General features: G+C 41.1%; 1 protein-coding gene across 4 annotated transcripts in view; it reads right to left on the reverse strand.

Moving 5' to 3' along the window:
• The window catches only part of LOC132130472 (rap1 GTPase-activating protein 2-like), a 37,193-nt gene that overhangs the window by 8,062 nt on the left and 8,367 nt on the right, over positions 1–20,764 (reverse strand). Inside the window, exons 1-9 of one of the 4 annotated variants that reach the window (XM_059542184.1) lie at positions 5,275–5,588; positions 4,215–4,299; positions 3,297–3,332; positions 3,030–3,071; positions 2,240–2,272; positions 1,930–2,142; positions 1,618–1,721; positions 1,442–1,520; positions 822–875 (exon numbers count right to left, since the gene is read on the reverse strand). In XM_059542184.1, coding sequence (XP_059398167.1) covers positions 822–875; positions 1,442–1,520; positions 1,618–1,721; positions 1,930–2,142; positions 2,240–2,272; positions 3,030–3,071; positions 3,297–3,332; positions 4,215–4,299; positions 5,275–5,405 — 777 coding nt within the window. In that variant the 5' untranslated portion in view covers positions 5,406–5,588. Of the gene's footprint in view, positions 1–821; positions 876–1,441; positions 1,521–1,617; positions 1,722–1,929; positions 2,143–2,239; positions 2,273–3,029; positions 3,072–3,296; positions 3,333–4,214; positions 4,300–5,274; positions 5,589–20,764 lie in introns of those variants that run through there. The other 3 variants (XM_059542186.1, XM_059542185.1, XM_059542187.1) reach the window with 3 other exon arrangements.

Below are 20,764 nucleotides of genomic sequence, written 5' to 3' on the forward strand. Positions count from 1 at the left end.
GTTGCCTTAATTTTGAGTTGTATATCTACTTTTTTGTTTACATTTTAAAACCTAACAAAGTACATTTTAATTAAATGTTTTGTGTTTGTGCTAAATAAATGTAAATAAAATAACAAACAAAAAATAAAAAACATTCATATGTAAAAATAATACATATGAACATACATAATATATATTGCTAAAGCTTTGTGGGAATGACTAAGGAATTATGAAACAATTTACAAATAAATTTACAAATAAATCATTATTTTTATAAACTACTGTTAAAATATTTTGGGTCTATTAAATAAGTCTTTCTCGCTAATGCTAGATTTATTTGATAACAAAAATCCAGTAAAACAGTAATATTGTGAAATATTATGGCATCTTTAAAATAACTGCTTTCTAGTTCAATATATTTGAAAACTTATTTTATTAATGTGAATTATTAATTTCCAGTTTTCAGTGGCACATGATACTTTAGAAATCATTCTAATATGCTGATTTGGTGCCTAAGAAACATTTCTTATTATTATCAATGTTAAAAACAGTTGTGCTCCTTAATATTTTTGCTGAAACAATAATAGATGTTTTTTTTTTCAGGCTAATTTGATGAATAGGTTCAAAAGAACAGCATTCATTTGACAGAAATCTTTTGTAACTTCATAAATGACTTTACTGACACTTTTGACCAATTTGTTAATGGAGCCAAACTGAATAAAAATATTTATTTCTCTGAAAAGAAATTACAGTCCCCAACCGTGAACAGTAGTGCATACATTATCATATTATTTATAATTATATTACAATATTAATAATACAAATATGAATCTTGAACTCACCTTTGGGTACAGCACAGGACCAAATCTCAGACCTACAATGTCTTCACATAGTATCTATAGTGGGAAAACATGACACAAAAACCCAAACAGCCACTTAGACAACAAACAGTAAGACCAGCTACTGTACACTTATTTAATTCTTTAAAAGTGTCATGACATACATTTTATAATTATTATCATAATTTTTTTTTTTTTTTTTTTTTGCTATGCCTGTAAGGAACTCCATATTTGCATGTGAAATGTGAAACTCCAGTCCGACATGGGCAGTAGGTTTACTGTCACATCCAATATATATTTTTATATAATATACTTTGACCTCATCCGTCCTTTAAAAACAGCCTCTTTGCGAAGCTTCGGTACATTACTTGAGAAAGACTCACAAAACAATGAGGTGAGAAGAATAAATAAACAAGCATGTAGTTTGGATGCTTGGATATATTAAATGGAAGGATTTTTCTTTTTTTGGTGCACATAAACATCAGTCTAGCCTTTTAAAATGGCAGACGACATACTGATAAATAACTGTGCTTACACAATTCTTTACATTAATTACAGAGACTGTCAGAGTGTTCTTAATTGGTTAAAACCCGTGGACCATTTCTACAGGGCACAATCATTACCTTTGCTAACTGAGGGACACTAGGGAGCTCAGTCAAGCCTGCCATAGAGATCTTGTCATAGATTGTTTTTGATGGAGTCCTATGCGAGGCAGAATTTGATAGAAAAATGCAATCAAATGTTTCAAAATGAACCAATCATGTAATTACACATAAGAGATTGAAAGGGTTATTAGTACCTGAGAATGATGTGCAGGTACTCTTGCTCCTTCACCTCCTCGTGTCGAAGGGACAGTATGAGGTTGCCATGGTTACTGGCCGTGCAGTAGAAGTTCAGATGTTCCTAAGACCGATGGCAGATGAGAGAAAGTGGTTTAATTGCCATCGCCAGCATAAACAAGACGCACTGACTGCTAATTATCACAGCTCTGACAATATAAAACAACCTGTGAGTGATCTGTTTAAAATGATCTTAAACCAATATTTTGTCTGCCCCATAATGATATGGATTGGTTTTACTGAATGTAATTGAACGACTACTGAGTTCTCACCCTGCCCAGAAAGTGCTTGCGGTATGCGCGAATGGCATAGTTACTCTCCAGTCTATAGCCAAACTGTCCTGAATTGCTTCCTTCTCCATTTTCCTCATCACAGAAGCCATTCTCCCAGCTCGGGCTGGCATCAGGGGCATCAGGGTCTTCTATCCAGTAACCCCCCAACTGAGGCAGGATGACCTGAGGGTATGGCTCACCCCGTTGTAACACCTTTGAAAGAGACATCAAACAATTAGAAAGAGAAATATAAAGTGTTTTTAGAAGTATATAATATTATTGTAACAGATGTGGGCTTAAATTGCTGTACCTCCTCTATCTTTGGGTATGGAATGTAACCGTCCTGCAGGGGTAATAATAACAATTTCATAAGATAATGCTGTAAATGGACATCTTCACAATGCTTTAGAAGGATGCTTGTGCCGTTACAGGAAGCATGTTATGAGTCATACATTGCTCATGCAACTACATTATATTAGAAATTACAAGTAGTCCACACAATGGTTCACAGTCAAGCTTACAACAGACATTTTTATGTGGCTGTCTGGACAATCTGAATGAACACATGCATTTGAGGGTATGATTATTTCTTTAGTGGTTGTCTTTGTATTTATTTTGCTTGTAAGATGGCTAAATCCAGCATTTGCTAAAAATATGCATAAAATGGGGTCCATGTGAAAATGCTTCTATTTTGCATTTAATACATTCTCATCATTATAAGTTATATTATTAACAATTATTTATGCTATTATTATTTAACAAATTGAACAATTAATTTTAGAATGTTTTAGCTTTAGTATTTGCCCTTTTAGCTTAAATTGCAAGTAAATAACATAAAATGTCAAATATTTTTCTACATTTGACCTCATACTGTTTTTTATTATTGTTTTCAAAATTCTAAACCATTATTTAAAATCTAGGTTTAAATTTGACTTTCAGAGTATTTTCATACTTTTTGACCCACTGTACAATATATAATGTTACATACAGTACATTAATGAAGAATGCTAACCTCATGCAATGAAAATACTCCAAATTTAAAACACAAACAAGGACTAAGCAGAGTTGTAATCTTGTCAAATGTTTTAAAACCCTCTGACCTCTAATCTTTGTGGCCTCATTTCCTCCACCTCAGAAACCTGCTAAAGGGTCAGGGTCAAAATGTCAAAGGTTGCAGTGTTAGCAACTGACAGTTTAGGAGTGGGGAGGCACATAATGCAATAACCACAGCTACAGTTTCTATTTAAAGCTGAATTAACCAATTAAGCACAAATCTAGCTACTTTAGCATTTCTCTCTCTCTCTCTCTCTCTCTCTCTCTCTATATATATATATATATATATATATATGAAGGATTTCATTTCTTACCTCCATCTTGTCCAGCATATCAAAAAACTGATTTGACTGTTGGAAAAGAAATATCATATTTAGGCCAACATTTAACATGCCAAGTATTTCACACTATTTATCAAGTCAACAACAAGGCCAGTATGCAGTACAGTCTACTAAGTGGGAATGACATGCATGTGCTTGAAGAGTCTTGTAATCCCTTGTGTATTACTGCAGCAAGCTGCACTTACTGTCAGTTCAGGCTATTTTAGTTGTTGAGTTTACAGTAAATCAGAATTCCTTTTGAGAAACACAGGTTAATCTGTTATAACACACATGTTTTTTTTAGTTGCTGATCTCATAGAATGTCAAAGGATAGTGTTTGACCAACACAAGTTAGTCTGAAAATCTGTTATAAACATCTAATAAAAAAATAAATAAAAAAATAAAATACAATTTTGAGGTTCCTCAGGGTTCTGTATTAGGACCTTTAATTTTATATATAATTGTTTAGTTGTCTGTGTAGCAAGCTGTAGTTTATAATCACAAAAAAAAGAATATCTGCAATAGGTTGACTAACTAAAGTTGATTCATCTATATATGTGACTACTGTACATTTAATGCATTTTTTAAAAAACTCTTTCATTCTCATAAAATGTGATTTTTTTGAGAGTTTGCTTCTTTTTTCTTCCTCCTTTGAGGAACATATAGACTACCGAGGGGATGATGTTTGAAGTCATGGTCTGCTGAGTAAGCAGGGCACATCACCAGCTACAGGTTTGTGCTAGGGTCTTGACTTCAGAAAAGAGAGAAAAAAGACGGTTTTATCTGTGAACCAAATTAATCAATAATTGCTGCTTTATAATCAGCCATTTATGAAATGCTAACTGGAGACTTGATTTGACTTCTTTCAGTTCTAATTCATAACAGGTCCTGAGAATCAGATGTGCCGCTTACCTTCATGGTGGGCGGGGCGGTTCTGGGGGGAGAAGGAGGGTAGTTTGCCAGGGGCACATTGGAGATGGACAGCAACTCGTGCTTCCTGCAACACAGAGACATACTCATCATTATTCCAAACTTTTAAAATAACATTGAAACATCAGATATACTGAAATACACAGACACTAACATACTCATTATTCTTTTCACCATTAAAAATATTTATATGTGAAAGAAATATGTATTTATTTTTGACAGTTTAATCTAACTGACTTTGAATTTTTTCAATGTGGCACCAGTATCTGAAAATTACCATCATTACATGATGCTCAATACATACTTCTAAATGTCAGTATAATAGGCTAGCAAAACATTTAAAAAAAAATGATACTAAGTTCACGTCTAAAAGCTAACAATTAAATTTTATATGGTCATCTGCAGTGTCATCTTTACACAGAGAGGATCCTCACTGAAAATCTCTATTGCCTCAGTCTCATTTCACTCCTCGAGGATGAACCTCTCCTTTTTGACCCTCATATGAGTTCAAGATCATCAATAAAAAAGGGGCCAAAGATGGGCAACCTGTTCTTTAAATGAGTTCTCTGGACAGGAGGCTGACTCAGGATCTAGAGGCTCCTACTCAAAATTAATTTTCCTTTCCACCTCCTTTTTCATAAGTGAGGTGCGGACAGAGAAACAGAGAGGAAGGGGGAGCAAGGGGGAGGTTAGAGACAGAAATGAACAAGGCTCTAAAAATACCCACCCAATCCTTCATAAGCTCTCTGTAAATAGATCCCATAAATCCATCAATATATTCATATTAGGGAGCAAGCGACATATCGTTCATTACGCTTGACAAGGTATTTTATTCACATACTCAACACTAACAAAACTAGCAAAAAGAATCCAGTCTGCATGTAAAAATTCCTTGTTTTTTTTGGCCAGAGAGCACCAAAAATCACTAAGTAACAACTAGCTCATAAAGTGTGCAGGACATGTACTGTAGGCCCTGTAAGTCCACCAAAACATTCTCTCCACCACATACAAACACATACGACCCACAATGACGTTCACCCACCACTGGCCGTCTGTCTCCGTCAGTCTCCGTCTCTCACACCGCTTGCGTGAACGGTGGAGGAGTCCGATGAGAGCGGCGGCAGCACGGACACCTGCTCTCCGACAGCGCACTCTGGACCTGAACTCAGACATGGCCAGACCTCAGGTTCAGTCTCAGTCCTAGTCCTCACTCTCTCGTCACATCACACCGACACAAACTCTGGCTAAATCTGCCTCGTCACAATCTCCAAAGATGAGGTGCCGTCCTCGCCAGCACAAGACTGTGTGTGTGCATCCTTCACCGTGAATACCTCTCAGTCTCTCTCTCTCTCTCTCTCTCTCTCTCTCTCTTGCTCTGTCTCTCTCTATCACCCTCCCTCTGAAATGGTATTTCACTTTGACACCTTATTCTCGATTAAGGAGCTTACTAAACTATTGTACTATGTTGAAGTTGTGCTGTCTTAGACTCTTTAAATAGAAAGTCATAAGGAGATTTTCCAGGGCTTTGTTTACACTGGTTGCAATTATAAGCCCGTTTTCATCATTTAATTTCATCTGCTGTGCAAATCCGCTCCTACATGTTATGATTTCAGCCGGAGCGAGAGAGGGTGCATGTGAGCGAAATGCTTCCATAACATAAAGAGCATTAAATGCTTCAGGGGATTTGCTACCTGAAGGCAATTATCGCAGTGTGCTCAGCACAACACTGGTGTATCGCTCTGAGATGGGGCATTCAGACTCATCAAGAGCTGTATGTCACAGACTAATGTTTGCTAGAAAAATATGACAATACAACAAGTGTATATATAGTGTGCAATATGATGTGCAAATCAGCTCATTTCAAAATCAGTCATGAAAGACAAGTGATTCTTGACATGCACTGATGATTTGAACATCTTTTATGTCAAATCGTGAGATGTGGTGATATGATGATGAATTAGACAGGGTGTTATTCGATAAAAACAGGAGATTTCGTTTTTTTCATGTAAGCCACCAGACCAGTGCTGATGGCAAAGAGCAGCTCTCACATGCAGCAGTAACACACTGTGTTGAGGTGGGTACCAGACACTGAGCTGGGGATGTGTGAGAGGAGGGATGTTGGGTGGGGGTGGAGAAAATCTGAAAATGTGACAATCGTAAGGTTTAAAAATGCTTCTTTTCTTTGTCAACAAATGGTCAAACTGTTTCATATGGGGCATTTTTTGCACCCCTATACATTATCTAAACAGTTTGCGGTTTTGCTCACTAGTTATTTTCTAGCAATTAATAATAAATTAAAACAAAATTAAATAGACACCATTTATTACATTATTAAAATATATGATGTGATTAATTATTATAAGATTCAATGAACAAACAAACTCTTTTACATCTTGGACGGCCTGAGGGTTAGTAAATTTTCAAAAAATCGAGATTTTTGAGTGAAATGTTCCTTTAAATGTCTTGGCAACATTAGCAATATTTTTAACAATTACTAAATTTTTATTTTAATTAAATATAAACCTTTTAAAACGATTAAGCTTACATGTTTTCTTTTAAGCTCATCGTGAACCTACATCAATTATAAATTGTATAAATTCAGTTGATTCATTTACATCGATATAGACATTTTCTTTCAGCTGCATTCTAAAACTTTTGTGGCATTAGGTGTGTTTCTTAAAGCCTTGTAAATGCATTTAAATTCATGCTTTTTTCATAACAACCATAAAGTGAAATGAATCAAACTGACACTCTTGGATTTTCTGCGATTGGCTGTTCCCTGCAGATGTCTCACTTTCAAGTGCACACGCTCCGGAATTAATCATAAACTCTGGATCAAACCCTGAGGTGACAGAGAATGTTTATAGCAAGCATTGTGAGCCCACTGAACTCGATTTAAACCGGGTGGGATTTATTAAGATGTGTCAATTCTAAACCCACTCTGAAACTCAGAGTTTTCATAAATATACAGTATGTAAACTTGTATTGGTCATAAATTAAAGATACATTTGATTATACTTGAATTACAATATTTTAGGAAATTTACAGAAAGTACCCGATCAGATTAGAAATTATGCACGTCACACCAGCATCAAATAAACATTAATCTAAACAGTTTACGAACTGTTAAAAGTGAATTGTTTTGTCACTTCACTTCCTCTTTCCATCATTGGAGCCGCTGTTTCAAAAAGCACAAACTGCAGGTGTCTGATGTTAAACCACAACGTGCAACCGCAATTTAAAACGGATATGCCAGTTTGAGGCACAGCTTGATGTACTTGTCTGAGCGTGTTTTTTTTTCTAGAGGAAGGGCTGAGGAGCCATGATAACTGACAGCTAACAGGCAGGAAGATACACGACCGGAGCCTCGCGCTTAGTATTCAAGGCCACTGGTCTCGAAAGCTCACACATGCTGGGACTGGGAGAACTGGCCCCATGCTGCCTTCATGCCTGACCCACACATGCAGTCACAGATAAGAACCTGGAGACACAAGAGCACTTGATCCTAAAACATGACAGCAACAAAGATTGAGTGAGTAAATATCTGAAGTCTACAGGTTTCTGTCTGCCCTTCTCTTCTCAGCAGGGATGCCGCATAGACTGGCACTGACTTTCTTGTTCATTGACAGTCTACCTTTTTATCACTGCTTCTTTTCATTTAAACCTCCAAAAATACTGCTCTAGCACAAGCACCAAGGCTAATGTATAAGGCTGATGTAGAAGTCTCTCTGAAGTGTTTTGTGTGCGTTTGTGTGCATGTGCCCTCTATTATGACACTGTGTACACCAAAAACACATTCAATTCATCAGCTCAGTACCAACAGCCAGCTGTTCACAGAGGCCAGATATGGTTTTATATTTCATATATCACATCATATATGGTATAAAGCATCACTTTGAGCCTTCATGACCATTATAAATGGACCAAGAAAGATAATGATACTGGCATCCACACCATAATGTTGTTTTCATTGTGAGTGTGCACTTTAAAAGCTCAAGCTTTTTGGATTCTGATTGGCTGTCAATGAAATTATAATTTGTCAGCTGGGAAAATAAATAAATAAATAAATACTCTGAAAGTGAATTGAATGATACTGTATCGTTCCTCTGTGTCTTTATTGTTATAACCGTAGTGTGAACTTATTCTCATAGAATTACAAAGATTACTAAAATTTTATTTTTCTAGAGTTACTGTCATTGTAGTGAACAGGCTCTTACAAGATTTTCTTTTTAAAAGGGAATGAAAATGTACAGTGTAAGGGGCCATTCACATTTAAAAATGCTCGAAGCAGGGTAGTGGAAGCAATATCTTGGAAGAGATCAATGTTTATATATATATAAAAAAAACATGAAGGAAATTCTAGATTTATTTCTAGTTGGGAAGTAATAATTTTAAATTATTGGCAAATAATGTTTTAAATTATACACACACTCTTATTTGCATATCAAAAATAGTAAAATGTTCATTTTCTTTTCTCAGTTAGAAATAACATGAATTACATAAATGATACATTTCCCATTCAAAAATGGCGAAATTTGAGGAAAAAAGGTAGTTATCTTCACTGGACATTGATATCGTAAAACAGTAGTCAAATATTAAATGTTTTGCTACTTTCATCTTGTCTTGCTTTCTTTCAATGTTAAAACGTACGCTTTTATTTGATTTATCTAAGTTGTTTTGACACAAATGTAGCTTTTATAGTAAACAAATAAATAATAATAATAATAATTTTTAACAATAACATTTTTTTTTACAGCCATAAAACAATGTTCCCAAAATGTTGCAGGGAAGTTGTTTTTCAGACAACCTAAAGAAGCCTTATTTTTAGGTTTTATTTTACAACTTTGTCTTATACAGAACATAAAGAGCATTCTATTTTCATGAATAAAGCTGTTATTGTTACGGATCACTCAGAGACAGAGGAGTAACAGATGAAAGATGGTATTTATTGAATGGACACAAGCAGAGGAGCGGGAAGTGAGGAGTGGATGGGTGTTGGGATCCGTGCCGGGAAGGAGGGGACCACACACACGCACCGTGGGGCTTTAGGAGGATCCTGGAGGTAATCCTTGGAGAGAAGATGGAAGAAGAGTCTTCAGAGATTATCCTTGGAGAGAAGGTAAAGAGGAGTTAGTCCTAAAAGTTAGCACAGGAATGATCTTGTTGCGAACGTGACCGGACAATGACTGGGTGCGTGTGTGGCTTTTGTGGTGCTGTAGTGGATGGTAGGTGATGCGGATCAGGTGGTGATGATTAGTATTCAGGTGAGGGTGTGCGCCGTGATTGAGTGGAGGTGGAACCTGGCGTGTTTGTGACAGTACCCCCCTCCCCAGGGCCCGCTCCTGAGGGCCGGGGACCCCGACGTTGTGGTGGGCGTCCTCTACCCCTGGGAGCTGGTCGGTTGGGGTGTCTTGAGTGGAAGGTATCCAGCAAGGAGGGGTCCAAGATGTGGTTCCGTGGGACCCAGGAGCGTTCCTCTGGACCGTATCCTTCCCAGTCCACTAGGTACTCCAGCTGCCCACCACGCCGCTGGGAGTCCAGGATGTCCTTGACCGAGTAGGCTGCGCTGTCATCTAGGAGGAGAGGAGGGGGGGCTTCCGTCTCGCCAGGTTCTGTGGAGGGAAGAACAGAAGGATGGTGAGGTTTCAGGAGTGAGACATGGAAAGTGGGGTGAATCCGGTACTCGGGAGGAAGTTGCAGTTTGTAGGTGACCGGATTGATCTGCTGAGTGATAGTGAACGGGCCAATGAATCTGGGACTAAGCTTGCGGCAGGGTAGACGCAGGCGGATGTCCCGGGTAGACAGCCAGACCTTCTGACCGGGTTGGTACTGGGGAGCCTCGGAATGGTGAAGGTCGGCTGCCGTCCTGCGTCTACGGAGCGCCCGTTGTAGTTGGTGATGGGCCGTGTCCCAGACCCTCTCGCTCTCCCGGAACCAACAGTCGACCGCGGGAATGTCAGAGGGCTCTCCAGACCAGGGAAACAGGGGTGGCTGGTAGCCGAGTACGCACTGGAAGGGTGTGAGCCCGGTGGTGGATTGACGGAGGGAGTTCTGTGCGTACTCGGCCCACCCCAGGAATTGGTTCCAGGAGTTCTGGTGGCCGTGACAGAAGGTACGGAGGAAGCATCCGATCTCCTGGACCTTCCTTTCCGTCTGCCCGTTGGACTGCGGGTGGTAGCCGGAGGACAGGCTGATGGCCACACCTAGGAGGGAGTGAAATGCTTTCCATACCCGGGAGACGAATTGGGGCCCCGATCCGACACTATGTCCTCTGGAATGCCGAAGTACCTGAAGACATGGTTAAACATCAGTTCTGCCGTTTGCATGGCAGTGGGGAGACCCTTCAGAGGAAGAAGACGACATGCTTTAGAAAATCTATCCACAACAATCAGAATACATGTGTTATTATCAGAGGGAGGAAGGTCGGTCATGAAATCCACTCCCAGGTGTGACCACGGGCGGTTGGGGACGGGCAGAGGATGGAGTTTGCCAGATGGTAGATGGTGAGGACTCTTGGACATGGTGCAGCTGTTACATCCACTCACGTACCTTCTGACATCCGAGGCCATGTTGGGCCACCAGAAGCGTTCCCGTAGCAACGAGAGGGTTTCATTGACCCCCGGGTGACCAGTGCCAAGTGATGTATGGGTGGCGTGGATGATAGGAGTGCGACGTGTCCTAGGGATGTACTGGTGTCCTGGTGGGCAACCCGGCGGAGCGTTGGTAGGAGTTTCGGCTGGAGTTAGGGTTTCAGCAGACCAAGAGATAGGGGCAACTATAACCTTGTCTGGGAGGATGGGTTCAGGGTTCTCAGACCTCTCTTCGGGTGAGTAGCATCTGGACAGAGCATCGGCCTTAACATTCCTTGCCCCAGGGCGGTAAGTGATGGAGAACTGGAAGCGGGTGAAGAATAGCGCCCAGCGGGCTTGTCTGGGGTTGAGTCTCTTGGCTGCCCTAAGGTATTCCAGATTTTTATGGTCAGTGAGAACTTGAAAGGGGTGTTTGGCTCCCTCCAGCCAATGTCTCCACTCCTCCAGGGCAAGCTTGATGGCAAGTAGCTCCCTGTTGCCAATGTCGTAGTTTACCTCCGCCGGGTTGAGCTTCCTGGAGAAGAAGGCACATGGATGGAGGCGGCTGGGCGTCCCCTGCTGCTGAGACAGGACCGCACCCACTCCGGTGGTAGAGGCGTCCACCTCCACGATGAATGGTAAATCAGGGTTAGGATGCACGAGGAGTGGGGCAGTCGTAAAGGCCAGCTTCAGGGCCTGGAAGGCTTCGGTGGCGGCAGGAGTCCATGACAGGGACTTGGGCTTCTGACGAAGGAGGTTGGTTAGAGCAGTGGTTCCCAAACTTTTCCATTCCACGACCCACCTAGACAAGTGTAATATATTTCACGACCCACCAAAATATTAAAAAAAAAAAAAAAACAACGAGTGAAATTACTTTAAACCTAATCTTACTTAAAATTTTTATGACAGAAATTAAGTATTTAAGAAAAATAACCATTTTATTTTAGAGTACAACTGAAAATTTCACTACAAATTTACAAGTTTTAATTTTTGTTTACTGGCGTTAAAATATGTAGTGTCCATAAAAACGTGAAGCAGGCTCACTCCAGTGAAGTGTGATCTGCGCTGCTGTGTTTTGTTGCATTCATGATCCTTCCGTGTGTGTCGGCGAGAACGGAGCACAATCCAACACTTTTTTAGAAAAGCATAAGAAGCAAAGCAGAACTATCTAAAACAGTTTGGAGATTAAAATAATTGTGAAATAGGTAAAAAAAGACCGATTGAACCTTTTAATGACATTGCTCTGAGACCTTCAAAACACGCAACGCACACGGACTTAATTGCAATTTGAAAATCACACTAAGGATATTGCAGTTCATTATTAATGTTGGTGGGCTATATCGTTGTGATGAGTGGGTTCCCAGTTCCCGCCTCCTTCTTCCTGTGATTGTGAAGATTTTAATGTTTTACACTGGTGCCGAAGCCAGGGAGGAAGGAGGGGCGCGCTGCCGAAGATCCTTCGCCGCTGGGGTGAATCCGCAGTGCCATCGAGCAGGGCGAAGGAGTCTGCCGCCGAGGGTGCTCGATGTGGTGGGCTGGAGTGAGTTGCCGGGGGGGGGGGGGGGGCGAACTCACTCCAGCCCACCGCCTCGATGACTCCTTCGTGGAAAGAGGTGGGAACCGGCGGACAATCAAACAAAGTTTTAATAACCAAATAAACACAAAACAGCGCGACAGCCCCTCTCGGATGACTGCCGTGCACAAATAAAAAACAAACACAAAATAAAACCCAGGCCTGGTCCTCTCTCGTCCTTCACTGTCATCGCTCCTCTTTTGTATCTTTCCGATCTCCTCCGTGGTTCTTGAGACCGGTGAGTGTTGCTCATTTCCCAATCACTCCACCGGCCTAGCTCTGTTCCCATGGCACTAGGCCCCGCCCCACTCGTCACATTCGTGCAGCCCTAGACTGAACTGTGTTAGTGTCTGTGTGTCATTGAAACGCAAAATTAGCTGCAGCCAAGTGACTTTGTGCGACCCACCTTGTTCCATTCCGTGACCCACGAGTGGGTCGCGACCCACAGTTTGAAAACCCCTGGGTTAGAGGACTGGTGATGGTACTAAAGTTCTGAATGAATCGTCTGTAGAAGTTTGCGAAGCCAAGGAATCGCTGTAGTTCCTTGATGGTGGTAGGGATGGGCCAATCCCGGACGGCGCTTACCTTCCCCTCGTCCATCCGGATGCCACTGCGGTCGATGGTATAGCCAAGGAACTGCACTGAGGGCTGATGGAATGAGCACTTCTCTGCCTTTAGGTAGAGCTGGAAGTCCCTCAGGCGTTGCAAGACCTCTGCAACGTGGCGTCGATGTTCGGCCTGGCTCCGGGAGTATATCAAGATGTCGTCGATGTACACTAGGACGAATTGATGGAGGAAATCCCGGAGCACCTCATGCATGAAATCCTGGAATACGGAGGAGGCGTTTACTAGCCCATACGGCATCACGCAGTACTTGTAGTGGCCAGTAGGGGTGATGAAGGTGGTCTTCCACTCGTCCCCCTCACGTATCCGGATGAGGTTATACGCGCTGCGGAGGTCCAACTTGGAGAATACAGTGGCACCACGGAGATGTTCGAGGGCCGCTGGGACGAGGGGAAGAGGATAGCGAAACTTCTGAGTTATCTTGTTCAGGGCTCTGTAGTCTATACATGGCCGCAAACCTCCATCCTTCTTGGCCATGAAGAAGAAACTCGAAGCAGCAGGGCACTGGTTCCATCCCCTAGGCACTGGTTCACCCGGCAGCAGATCTATAACACAGTCCAATGGCCGGTGTGGAGGCAGCTTGGAGGCCCGCTTCGGGCAGAAGACATCACTGAAGGGGGCGTAGCACTGGGGTATAGAGATGGACTGGTTGACGACAGGGCTTTCAATAGAGGTGGTGTAGACTGGTAGTGATTCGGGGGGCCGTTCCACGGGAACTGGACAGCCAGAGATACATGATTGAAAGCAGGCTTCGCCCCACTTCAGGATTCTCCGGTCTTCCAGGAGATCACCGGGTTATGCTGCTCCAACCACGGGCGCCCTAGGATGACGTCAGCGGTGGAATCCTCCAGAACCAGCAGATGAATGTCCTCGTGGTGAAGGAGTCCAGTTTGGAGGGAGATTGGGCCCACGCAGTGGCGTACATACTTCTTGCTTAACGGCTTGCCGGTGATGGTGTGGATTTGGTAAGCAGCCGGCGTGGAAGAGACACATCAGCCGCAGTAAGTGTCACAACAGTGGTGAGTGGTTTCATTGAATATCGTGAAGGAAGGATGGCACTCACCATGGGACGAGGAGGACGAACGGGGCACCCAGCTATGGTATGCCCCGGGGCTGCACAGTACAGACAGAGATTCTGGGCCAGCAGTCTTTGACGCTCCGCCATAGTGAGGTGGTAGGAGTCCACGAGCATGGGCTCGCTGGCTGGTTCTGGGGAGCTGACGCTCTCTGGTCGGCAGAGCGGAGAGGAGGAATGCGCCTGGCCCTGGTGCTCTTCTAAGCATGACTGCATACGAGTGGCGAAGCGGATGGACAGCTGGATGAATCGCTCTAGGCCGATGGTATCCTCGTATGCAGCGAGATGCAACCGCACTCTGGGCTCCAATCCTTGGCGATAGGTAGTGAGAAGGGCCTGTTCGTTCCACCTACTAAAGGCCGCCAGAGTTCTGAACTGCAAGCCATAATCATTGACAGACATATTCCCTTGTTTCAAGTTGTATAATCTCTCACCTATTGAGGAGTCCCAGGCAGGTTTGCCGAAAACTTCCCGGAAATGTTCGATGAAGCTAGAATATGACTGGGTTACAGGATTATTCTGGGTCCAGAGAGAATCTGCCCATTGTAAAGCCTTGCCTTGTAACTGGGATATAATGAAAGCTACCTTAGCTCGATCCGTAGGGTAAGAGAGCGGTTGCATCTCCAGGACCAGTGAACACTGAAGCAAGAATCCGCTGCATTCCTCCGCCTAACCTCCGCTGCATTCCTCCGCCTAACCAGAGTAGGGCGCTGGCCGTGCCATGGGACTGGCGTGCACGGCTGGTGAAGGAGGGATGATGGGATCCACGGAAGTGCTTGCTGGTGGAGGTGATGCAGGTGCTGACATTAGTGTACGGCGGAGTGCATCAACTAGTCAACAAGTGAGGCTCATGCTTGTGTCTCTCGGTGCTGGTCCGGTCATCAGTTACGGATCACTCAGAGACAGAGGAGTAACAGATGAAAGATGGTATTTATTAAATGGACACAAGCAGAGGAGCGGGAAGTGAGGAGTGGATGGGTGTTGGGATCCGTGCCGGGAAGGAGGGGACCACACACATGCACCGTGGGGCTTAAGGAGGATCCTGGAGGTAATCCTTGGAGAGAAGATGGAAGAAGAGTCTTCGGAGGTTATTCTTGAAGAGAAGGTAAAGAGGAGTTAGTCCTAATAGTTAGCGCAGGAATGATCTTGTCGCGAACGTGACCGGACAATGACTGGGTGCGTGTGCGTGGCTTTTGTGGTGCTGTAGTGGATGGTAGGTGATGCGGATCAGGTGGTGATGATTAGTATTCAGGTGAGGGTGTGCGCCGTGACTGAGTGGAGGTGGAACCTGGCGTGTTTGTGACAGTTATGTTATAACAAATAATGTTATTTGGGTGATAATGTAACTGACTAGCAGGTTACTGTATGACAACACTGTAGTTAATACTGTAGTCTTTTTGGTATACGTGCTGTTCCACCACACCTCCATCTGTTCTCTCCTCCTGACCTTTTCTCTGGTCTTTACCTCTGTCTTTTTATCTGCTCTTTCCATCTCTGTTGCACAGTCTCTGTCCCCGTGTGCTCTGATGTACACTGTCCTGCTTTGATCTGGAGCTGGGAGGCAAGAAATGCTCTCTGTACAAATCTCACTTTGAAAATAAAGTGCATCTGCTGACTGTCAAAAATAAGTTTGCAACTCTCCTGAAGGTAAGAAGGTGAACTTGACGTGGCCATTTCAACTGCACAACTGAGACGGATGAGAACAACAAAAAGGCATAAAAACAGAAAACAGCAGATCAGGAGGTAAAAAATAAAATAAAATAATATGCATGAAAATGTCCACCGACAGTATATCAGCAAACACAATAGGTACTAATTGAAAAGCAGTTCATTTACATCAGCTGTCTGTGTTAGAGAGGCTGGGGCGCTACACCACACATCCTTCTGTCAGGAAGTGCACAATGTGTGTCCTGATTAACACGCCACTCAGCTTTAATGGTTCTATGACACAGAGAGTAACACAGCGGCTGAAATGCTTTCAGAAGCTCAGGTCAATGCAAACAACTGTCTGTGCACGTACAAATACAGAAGACCTACTTTTGGACTGTTGTAAGTCAGGGAAACCTTTAAGATGTAGTAAATCTAGATATTTGTATTTTTGTATAAATATATATATATTTATTTACTTATTTATCCTAATAAAATATTTAAATGTGTTTATTTAAATGTATGATTACACTGCACTGGACTCTGGATTTAGTACAGTATAATGTGAATGCAAGGCCCTCTAGTGGTAATATTTCAAGAGAAATATGATGCTGTTAAGACGTGCCCATAGATTTAATGACACACACACACACACACACACACACACACACACACACACACACACATATACACTAATACACTAACATATACACTAACAATACTTGAATGTTTTGCATAATTCAATCCTATCAGCAGGAAAATCTCAACAAATTGAAAATCTATAATGACATTTCTCACATTTCTTTTTTGGAACTGATTGATTGTCTTATGCGCTCAACAATGAGGCTTACAATTGTCAGTTTAAAAAAAAAAAAAAGTTGTAGTTACACCCTACCTGTGCAAAGACACTAGGTTTAGGTCCAGTAACTAACAATTTTGGGTAACAGAAAATTCTTTCCGGGATAGCCAGAACATGACATGAGGGTGAAATTATGTTTATTTTATTCTATTTAAAATATATTATAGTATTTTCTTTCATATGATATAGACCATGGCCTTATTGTAGCCAACAGGTATTTACATGACCAGAAAAAATAAATAAATAAATGGTTTTAAATATTCAGTGTGTTAGGGGGGAAAATAAATTCATGTTTGTTTAGCGGTGATCAGTCACAAATAATGTGACCGGACATTGGCTCCCTACAGACTGTGCTGCATGTTAAACCACTAAAATCATACAATCAGTCAGGTTTACATTTAACTCCTATGATATAAAGAGCACTGCTGAGTTAAAGTGCAGTCCTTTTAATTGTGAGCTGGTAAAATATTTGCCCATGTGTTTTACCAGGCCATCTAAGATGTAGATTAGTTTGTTTCTTCATCGGAAAAGATTTGGAAAAATTCAGCTTTACATAACTTGCTCACCAATGGATCCTCTGCAGTGAATTGGTGCAGTCAGAATGAGAAAATAGCTGAAAAAAACATCACTATAATCAATGAGCAATCCACACAAATCCAGTCATCCTTAAAGGGGTCATATGACATTGCGAAAAAGAAAATTATTTTGTGGATTTGGTGTAATGCAATGTGTTTATACAGTTTAAGGATAAAAAAAACATTATTTTCCACACAAAGTACATTATTGTTGCTCCTCTATGCTCCACCTTCTGAAATGTATCGATTTTTCGATATTGCCCCACTTCATAGAAACAGCCTTTGAGCACAGAAGCTTTGGCTATTGGTTTAGAAAACAGTCCTCGTCCTCCTTAAATGCACTGAATATTTGGGTTGAACTGTTCCAGAACAGTGTTGTAAATACAACTTAACCACTGATTTCTAGTTGTGTCCTCTTTTGGAAGGCCAAACTAATTACTTTCACTTTCACAACTAGTCACACAGCGTCTCCATAACTTGAGTTTGTTTCTTCATTAGAACAGATTTGGTGAAATTGATGATTACATCACTTGCTTACCAATGGATCCTCTGCAGTGAATGGGTTTCGTCAGAATGAGAGTCCAAACAGCTGATAGAAACGTCACAGTGATCCACAAGTAATCCACAAGACTTCAGTCCATCAATTGACATCTTGTACAAGTGAAATTTAGTCAAAAAACTATCCAAATTCCGCATTTTACGGATAACTGTTTCCTGGGAGTGTAGCCTACAATGGGTCTGTGCACAATGGCTGTTTCTATGAAGGGGGGTAGTTCCAACTTTGCAAGGACAGTTTGGCACTTCTGACTCATAGCCTGTAAGTACGTTATCATATTTAAAGAATTTGCCACTGATAATTCAAACGCAAGTTTAGAGCAGTGTAGAGTAGCGCTTGTTGTTTGTCATTTCTCCGATCACAAATGCAGACATGGTTTTATGTTTACGCAGCGCGAAAGCATAAAAAGATAGTATAAGTCATTATTATCAGTAATTATGTCTGATAATAAGTGTTTTAAGGGGTGTAACATTTCTGTTACATGCTTGAGGTATTCAGCCAATCACAATGCATTGGATAGCTGACCAATCAGCGTATACCTCGCTTTTCAAAATGATGCACTTTGATAAATCGACGCATTTCAGAAAGGCGTGGCATAGAGAAGCAACAATAATATTATGGGAAAAATAATGTTTTACACAAAGTGCACAAAAATACACAAAATAATGTTCTTCTTTAGCAACGTCATATGACCCCTTTAGAAACAAAACACTCTAAATTCTCATTCAAGTATGAATACCTTTATCGAGGATAAGGACCCTTCTGTAAAGCAGTGTGAATTTCTAAACTGGTCCAAACTGATGAAGCTGGTTCACTTGGGAATTTTGCTAGTTAAGAAGTCTGATGGACCAGCATCTAAAACAAAACATATGCTGACCATACTCGCTGGGCTTCATAGCAGAGCAGGGCTCAGTCTGTGATTAGTCTTGCTTTTCTTTTCTAACAGTTTTGTAACATGACAATAAGATTTTCCTTTGTTACTGTCAATTGTGTTCAGTGTCAAAAAATCGAAGCTATTAAATGAGCTTCAAGGGCCATGTGAAACTGAGGAGAAGAGGGAATAAAACTTAACTAGATCACATTCCCACATACAATGTTTATATGCTTGCAAACATAGAAGCAATAGTGCTCAATGAGTTTTAAATGGTAAAAAAAATGACAACAATTTTATCACTACAAAATCAAGTTCTTGTCTCTGCTATAAGGAGTGCAGTTGTGTAACTGTTTTTTTTTTTTACCCGATTTGAAAGTATTTCAATCTTCCAGCTATGCATTTATTTTTATGCATAGCTCTTGTAGGGCATGATGAAGAGATGGACGGACAGACGGGAAGAGGACGAATGAGCAGTGATGTAGAAGAGGCTCTGTCTACTGAAGACCAGTCGTCAGACAATGAATAAAGTGTCCAGTGCACAAAAAATGAGGATGAACTCAGGTTGAATACCAGCAGCTCAGTGAACACACTTAAGGTAGAGAACAGGGTAAAAAAATTTAATAAAATTTGTAGCTTGTATATACAATGCAGTTTAAAGGTACAAAAATACACCTTATAATCAGTTGTATGGTTTTGTAAAAAAATACATTTACACTGTAGCCTAATATTGACCTATTCCTGGTTTATCTTTAACTATATTTAACTATACTTTACTAAGTTATTAGTATTAAAACGTAAAAAGTAATTAAAATGCACAATCAACTTAAAAATTTAATCAAAATTAAAACTTATACCTTGTGTCATTGTATAGGAATAGTTCACCCAACAATGTAAATTCTGTCATTATTTACTCACCCTCCATTTGTTCCAAACCTGTTTGAGTTGATTGAAGCCATTCACTTCCATAGTATATGGCAAAAATAAACAAATAAAATAAAATAAAAAATACTATGGAAGTCAACGGCTACCGTCAACTGTTTGGTTACCAACATTCTTCAAAATATCTTCTTTTGTGTTCAACAAACGAAAGACATTCTTACAGATGATGAACATATTCTTTCTTTTTCTAAAAAAAAATGAGAATTCTATTCTCTTGGATTTACAGAGCAGGGAGAAGCAGAGCGTGTGACAAGCTTTACAGTGAGTAACGGATTATACTTTCAGCACTGGAAACTGAGCTAAATGACACCCAAAGAAACAGCAGCACTGAGCTACTTACTGAAACTGTCAGCTTACGTAATACTTCTATAATCTTTGCATTGACTAGCATTGAATACTTCATAACCTCCTTTCGGGCAATCAAAGCAAAGCTGCACCATAGAAACATCATTTATACAGTGCTTTACATTACCTTTTCAGTATGTTATGATGACAATCTGAATGTACCACATAAAACATAAAACACTTCAAAATACATCAAAATGCATCACAAATTTAAAGATTCTAAATGAAAGTCAAAGGGGAGCCACACTCACCAGAGTCGGCGAGGCATTTTGAAGGTAACGTGCAGGTCTCTAGTCTAGTTAAAGAGTCTCCAGTTCTCATCAACAGTGAAAATAACAGTTAGTACGAGAAGCACACACTTGATGCTGATTGCACAACCACACTCTTAGGGTTTAGATGCTCCACAAGTACAAAGCAGAACACATTATCATGAGCGATGGTGGGGGTGGGGGGGTGTACTGAAATCCCAGACACCCTAGTAACCCTGTCCGCTTTGCTCACTCATTTTGATTATGCGCCCCGCACACACACACACACACACACACACAGATATGTCATCAGGTTTAGGGAAGAAGGCAATAAATGGACTGATGCAAAACATTACACAAACCACCGTTAGCTTCTGAATAAATCATAGGCATCAAAGGTTGAGTATTTAACATACTTTAATATTTATTATGTCACTCGAGACAGTCAACCATGAGCAAAACTAACATCGAGACAAATGGGCACAAAAAGACACATTGCCACACCAAAATCTCTTATCAGATCTGACACGTCTGTCATGCACGTCAAGCGGTCTTAGACTTGCTTCATGTGTCAAATACACTTCTGTATGTCTGTATTAATATAACATGACTGACAGGCACGTCAAGAAAGGTTCAGAAATAGGCACT

The sequence above is a fragment of the Carassius carassius genome, chromosome 47 (genome assembly GCF_963082965.1).
Source record: "Carassius carassius chromosome 47, fCarCar2.1, whole genome shotgun sequence".
Classification (NCBI taxonomy): Eukaryota; Metazoa; Chordata; class Actinopteri; order Cypriniformes; family Cyprinidae; genus Carassius; species Carassius carassius.